Source organism: Dendropsophus ebraccatus, chromosome 15 (assembly GCF_027789765.1).
Source record: "Dendropsophus ebraccatus isolate aDenEbr1 chromosome 15, aDenEbr1.pat, whole genome shotgun sequence".
Classification (NCBI taxonomy): domain Eukaryota; kingdom Metazoa; phylum Chordata; class Amphibia; order Anura; family Hylidae; genus Dendropsophus; species Dendropsophus ebraccatus.
This window is the reverse complement of record NC_091468.1, coordinates 69,850,772-69,857,789: the sequence shown is the minus strand read 5'-3', so window position 1 is coordinate 69,857,789 and position 7,018 is coordinate 69,850,772. Positions and strand designations below refer to the sequence as shown.

General features: G+C 42.2%; 1 protein-coding gene across 1 annotated transcript; it reads left to right on the top strand.

Moving 5' to 3' along the window:
* The first annotated feature begins 845 nt into the window (after positions 1 to 845).
* Positions 846 to 6,705, top strand: TTLL2 (tubulin tyrosine ligase like 2). The gene is made up of 2 exons (XM_069954577.1): positions 846 to 925; positions 4,981 to 6,705. The coding sequence occupies exon 2, from the start codon at positions 5,002 to 5,004 to the stop codon at positions 6,703 to 6,705; it is 1,704 nt and encodes a 567-aa protein (XP_069810678.1). The 5' UTR covers positions 846 to 925; positions 4,981 to 5,001.
* The last annotated feature ends 313 nt before the right edge of the window (positions 6,706 to 7,018 follow it).

Here is a 7,018-nt window from a genome sequence, read left to right as displayed (position 1 = left end):
GCGAACAACGATTTTAGAACATGTTGTAAGATCAAAATCAACGATTTCTCGCTCGTTGCTTGATCGTTTGCTGCATTTACACGTACGATTATCGTTTGAATCGTTATCGTGCAAATTCGCGCGATAATCGTTCCGTGTAAACGCAGCATTATAGTGTGTCCCTTATAGTATGTCCCTTGTAGTATGTCTCTTACCTTCCTCCTCGGTGCCGTTCCGATGCAGTTAACCGTGTGCTCCACACTCTGGTGAGACCATTAGGAGCACGGCTGGATGGATCAGCACTATGAGGATGGGCATTGCTCCTAACGGTCTTACCGGACTGTGGAGCTTGCGGCTAAGTGCGCGGGTTACGGTGCCGAAAAGGAAGATAAGAGACATACTATAAGAGACATCCCTTCCTCCTCTGCGTCTCCTGTGCTATAGGGACATATCAGCAGGTTAGATTTGTCTAACCTGCTGATAGTTTCCCCTGATCTCCCTGAGCTCAGTGATTGTTCTGTTTTGTTATTATATCTTTAGAGACTAATACTCTGTTATTTGACCCCCTAATATTTATGTAGTTAAGGACTCAGTACAATATTTCTGTTATTTTATCAGTATAAAGTTGTAGAATTATTGGAAAAAGTCAAAGGATCGCTATAGTATCTACAAAAGGCAGCAACCGTCCAATGATTTGTCACATAATCATAATGCCATTAGTCCTGAGCACTTTCTTTCACTTGAAAAGACCTTAGTCACTTGTGGTGACGGAGTCTCAGTTTCATAGCAACCATTCTGGAGTGGAGCAGGAGGGCGGACTGTGTCGGGTGTCGGGGAGAATTTAAAGAACTGCTAAACAGCTGACCGCTTATTGCCACGAGGAGGAGGAGGGAAGAAAGGAAGAAGCACCAAGACACCGTGCAGAACATTAAGAAGAGCGATTAAGGTGATTATTCCGTCTTCTTCTCTACTTTACTTGTCGTGATGATTATACCTTTGATTTTCATGTACGCACTCATAGATCTCGTTTTGTTTTTTTGTTTTTTTTTAATGTACATTCTATGTTTGATACATTTTTATTTTAAAAATGAGCAGAATTTTTCTTTAATGCTAATTACAATAATTGTGCAGTCCCGTCTCTCTCTCTGAGGGTGTGTTCACACCTGGAGGTTTTTAATTGCAGTTATTAAATACAAAGCTGGGAACTAATTCTGAAAGAGAAGTCTCTCCTTTATAAGTGTCCTCAATGTATTATTTCCTCCTGGCTTTTTTCCTATTAAATAATTGCAATTAAAAGCCAGACAGTGTGAACACACCCTAATAATGATGATGACAAAGACTCATGATGCATGTGCATGACAGCACCATTGAAATCAGTGAAACTATACAAATATCTCCAAGCTAGGAGCTAAGCATATGGTTGCACGTTGGAGTTTCATTGCGTTAATGCAATAAAGGGCAGCGGGACGGCAAATTAACGGGGTGTTCCGCTCAAACATAACTTTTCATACGCTCTTCCCTCTTCTTCCCCACACCCCTGTTCTCCTTCTCCACTAACCTTCATATGTTGCTGTCCATGGTGAGACTAACAATTCCTTCCATACTTTATCCTCCCTCCATTACAAAGTTGCAGATAGGGACTTTTTTACATCAGCTGTCTCGGAGGGGGGGGGGAGACAGAGAGAAAAGCTCACACACACAGATTTTTGTGTCTTCAGCAGAAAGCAGCAGCTCAGAACTGGGGGAAGGAATTGTTAGTCTCACCATGGGCAGCAATGTATCAAAAGTTATGTCTTAGGGAAATACCCCTTAAAATTAACTAAAATTAAAATGCATGTGTGAACACAGCCTCAAGGGTCCAAAATCTTTGATCACCATTGGTGCTGCACACGGGCCACTACGCGCTAAAAGTTCACGCTACATTTAGGACTCTTGTACATATTACAACTCAGTACATTACAGAGTTGTATAAAGCCGTAATACTCCTCCTACTGAAGTCTATATTATACCCATGATATACTGTATATGTACAAATCTAGAAAAAGCAAACTGCTACGGTTTTTTTTTTCAGATGCCATATTACGCAGGTATTCTTCCCTAGAGTCATTGTTTTTACGCTACAGATGCACCAAACAGTAGCACATGGTGTGTTTATAAAATTACCAAAACGACTAAAAAGATTTAAAAACCCATGACAAATGTATTTCTTGATGCATTGTTCTATTTATCTATTAAGGCTATACTCACACCTGTGTTTGGCCCTTTAGTTGGACGTTCTTTTGAGGATTCTGTCACCTTTCATGGCAAGAATAGCACAGCATGTATCTCTGTACGTGCAGTCAGAAGTACAAAAATTTCAACAGAATAACAGTTACAGAGTTGGGAAAGACACATATCCATCAAGTTCAACCAACGGACGGGGATGGATGAATAGATAAATTTTATATTTCTGCAGTGTCCCGGAACAGGTCCTCTTATCCTCACACTTTTATTATGACCAGTCCTGTTCTGGAAAGCTATGGTCCACTGCAAACTGTGTGTATTGTGTCACCCCTCTCAGTGTTCAGGTCTGCTATTCCATGCATTTCTTGTATGCATATTCAGGTATCAGTGCCTAAGGGTATTATGTCGCCCCCCCCCAATGTTCAAGTGTGGTACCTCTCATGTATATGCCTAGTGGTGTGATGATGCAATGGCTGGATGTCACGTGACTGCCCCTGCTTCCATGGTAACTCCAATGGCCATCGAGCTTTGGCTGGGGAATACCATGTGACTTCCTGTTCTACCTCAGTCTGTCTCCTACCACAGAGGGGATAGGTTCTGTGTGTTCTCTCTCCCCTGTCAGGAGAGAGATACATGTGCTCTGCTGCTCCAGTTCCACCAGAAGTGTTCCTGGCTGTGTGCTATTCTCAGTCCTCAAGATTCTCATCTATTCTCAAGATCTGGGTGCCGTTTATTAGTCACTTCTCTCATCATCTTCTCTAATCATCAACAGCAAATATTCATCTCAGTTCCATTCCGCAAAGCATCTCATCTTCAGTTTCACTACTACTCCCATCATCCAGCACGCTATCAGCACAGCCTATTGCAGCATCACCCATTACTCTGCCTTATTCAAGTCTGCCTTATACCCGGTTGCATCCGGAGAGACTGTTGCTACTAGTTACCACCGTTACAATAAATATACAACTATAGTCCTCCCTGTATATTTTTCATCCCATTTGAATCCACTTCTAGCTTTTCAAATTAACTAGTTTCAGAAAGTTATACAGATTTGTAAATGACATCTATCTTAACCCTTCCAGCTGCTGTATGCCCTTCAGGAAGTGTTCTATTGTTCCCAGTCTGGAAAGAAAACAGCACCCTTTGCAGAACATGCAGCAGCTCAGATTTTAAATTTACAAATCTGTATGACTTTATGACACCCGTTGTTAAAAAAAAACGACCGAACGGCCGGTCTCTGAAAAGTTCATCCCGGCTGGTACTGCAGTACCAGCCGGATGATCTTTGCAGCCACAGAGTTCCAATGCGGGCCCATCTGTGCACGCCCGCATCAGAACTCCACACAGCACACTATGGAGCGCGCGGCTGGAGCCGCTCACTCCATAGTGTGCACTGACAGGGTTTTCTACAGCGCCACAAGAGATTTCGGCCGGAGCGTTTACTATGTGTATATACTCCAGCCGGGATTCCATAGAAGACAAGGCAACGTATCTTATCGTAAAAAGTATGTCCGTTGTTGCCGATTGCAACAACGGCCGTACTTTCACGAAAAGATATGTTGTGTGAACATAGCCTATAGCTGTATAGCAAATACCTTGATCATTTTCAAGAACACAGTGACATTTCCTGTCTGAAACACAATGGAGGTCACTGGGCTCTGACGTCGGTAGACATGACTAGGCGAGAAATTACCTTTGATACCAATTGACATTTGTAAAGCCAAAAGTCACAACACTTGAGCTTGTCAAAGGAAGTTCCTTATTAAGGCTCAATGTAGTCTGGTTGTGGATCCGAACTGTTTACATAACAACATTTATACTGACAGGTCGGCACACAGCTTGTATTATAGAGAATGCACATTCATTGCTAGGAGTAGACTGTTTGCAGAAATCAAACAAGAATTGTTGTATGTAATCTGCCAGGTGCATTATTACTGCTGCACTATGTTCGGTCTAACAGAAGGAAGAACTTGCAAAATGTACAGAATTATTAATTATATGGAACAGAAATAATAGCCTCTACTCTATGAAAGAAACACATAGGCTCTGTTTATGCCATTATTAACCCAAAAGCATTGTGAGGTACTTTAAAATCAGGACTGTCAATCATAAGGTCATCCATGGCTCTATAGTCTGATTTACCTCAAAGGGGTACTCCGGGGGTCTAGTATCAGAAAGTCATATAAATTTTCTATTTACTTCTATTGAAAAATCTCAAGTCTTCCGGTACTTATCAGCTGCTGTATATCCTGCAGGAAGTGGTATTTTCCTTTCAGTCTGACACAGTGCTCTCTGCTGCCACTTCTGTCCATGTCAGGAACTGTCCAGAGCAGTAACAAATCCCCATAGAAAACCTCTCCTGCTCTGGACAGTTCCTGACATGGACAGAGGTGGCAGCAGAGACCACCGATTGATTTGAAAGAAAAAGTTTTTTTTTTTTACCAGAGTGCCCCTTTTATATAGGAGAGGTCCTCCAGAGCAAAAAAATTCTCTATTCTATTAAAGATGAGTAAAACTGGAACATGTTCAAGAGCGATCATTCGGTATATGATTATCAGTGGCTGAGGAAGATGAATGCATCTTCGGTGAATACAGCCATAGGTCGTAATCATGTTTTCCCAGAATCCCTACGGCTGCATCCAACTTCTTCAGCCTCTGGTAATCAAATGCAGAGTGATCGGACTCAAGCATGCTCCAGTTGCGCTCATCTCTAGTATCTATTTTTCTCAGGACAAAGGATGAGAGTAGTAAAACCATTTGCTGTGTTTCTCTTTTGCAGATAATAGTTAATGGTGCCACCATGGCAGAGGGGGATGATGACGACAATACATCAGAGGCTCTAGTGTTTCGGCTTCATGTCAATGCTCCGAGAGTTGTCCGGGAGGTGTTACTGGAACGAGGTTGGGAAGAATTTGATGAAGAAAAACAAAGTGAAACCGAGTGGAACCTGTACTGGAGAACGTCAGCGTTCCAAACCTCCGACCATGATAACATAAAGCCCTGGCAACGGCTTAATCATCATCCCAGGACGGCACAGATCACCAAGAAGGACTGTTTGGCCAGGCATTTAAAACGAATGAAAGGAATTTATGGCTCATCCTACTTTGAGTTCAGTCCAGTTGTATTTATTTTACCGAATGACTACACAAAGTTCTTAGCCGAATTTACCAAAGAAAGACACGAAAAAAAATCAAGTTATTGGATTTGTAAACCAACTGACATGTCAAGAGGTAGGGGGATATTCATCTTCCAAGACATTAAGGACTTGGCGTATGACTGTCCCGTCATTGTTCAGAAATATATCACCAACCCGCTACTGATATCTGGCTATAAATTCGACCTCCGTATTTACGTGTGTGTTACGTGTTTCTGCCCACTGACTATATACATCTACCAAGAAGGACTAGTCCGATTCGCAACAGAGAAGTTCAATCTTGGTTCACTTGACAACGTCTTTGCTCATCTAACTAACACTAGTATCAACAAGTACGGCACTTCCTACTCTGCAGACAAGGAGAGGGTTGGAAGCGGATGTAAGTGGACACTTGGTCAGTTTCGATCGTATCTCCGCAGTTTAGAAGTTGATGACGTTTTACTGTGGCAGAGGATATATAACATAGTGACTATGACCCTATTGTCCATTGCTCCATCCATACCTCAGTATCCTAACTGCTTCGAGCTTTTTGGTTTTGACATTCTTATCGACGATACCTTAAAGCCGTGGTTGTTGGAGGTGAACTTTAGCCCCGCCTTGTCTTTAGACTGCCCTAATGATGTAACCGTGAAAAAAGGCCTGATCAACGACATCATCGATCTCCTGAACTACAAATCCTCCGATTTGCAGAGAAGCGACGGCAGAAAAGTCAGTACCGCCTCTCGTTTCTTACAGCCTTCTAAGAAACGGATATCACGCAGCTATGATGATATTTTGCAGAATTCCGATTATCTAAAAAAAAGTAGCGCTAGGAAAACTAGTCAACTGAAAGAAAATTTTGATCACTTTCAGAGGCCTTCCTGTCGAAACTACGGACTGCGAGATGGTAGTAAAGAAACGCTGGTCCAGAAGATAAGCTGTAATTGCAATTTCATGGAAAACTCTTTACTAGGATCAAATGAAGATATTGTGAACGCAGGAGCTGCCTCAAGCGGGAACACAATATGTCCACGAAAGACACTAACGTCAAGGCTACGCGAGAAGATGAATATGCCTGAAAGATTAGGCGCTTCTAAGCGGTCGTTACTTCTGAGCACTTCAAGAGCCAAGGCAGAAGGAGGAAATGCAAAGACCGTACACAGCAGACTCTCTGGCGATACTCTTTTTCCTTTATATTACATTTTGGATGCAAACCCAATGCCTCCCACTCGTGTAGGGGATTTTCTCCTCATCTTCCCTTTTAACCGACCTTCATTCCTCGCCTCAAAAAATGGCGTAGATGTCAAAATCATAATTCAAGAAATGTTTAAGATTATGCAAAAAATGTCAACTAATATCAAAGTGGCCTGATTAATAAAACCAATCTTTTTTTATAGTTAATGATCAGTGTTGCAGAGCTGATGGCAGCGGTGCCGTTCATTCGGAGATCTGCCGACCAGATCCAAAGAGATGCCCGTTTTCCCTTATATGCTAATTAGCTTGTCTGGTGCACTGGAGGTGGGACCTGCTCCCCCAGTTCACCGATATCTACTCCCCTTACTATTCATGTAAGATGGCACAGTGATGGGAAAAACAAATGAATGACACTGCTGAAATCAGCATGGCGCCAATCAATAAGTAAAAAAAATTTCTATTAACATATGTGCTGATAGATAGTGTTGAT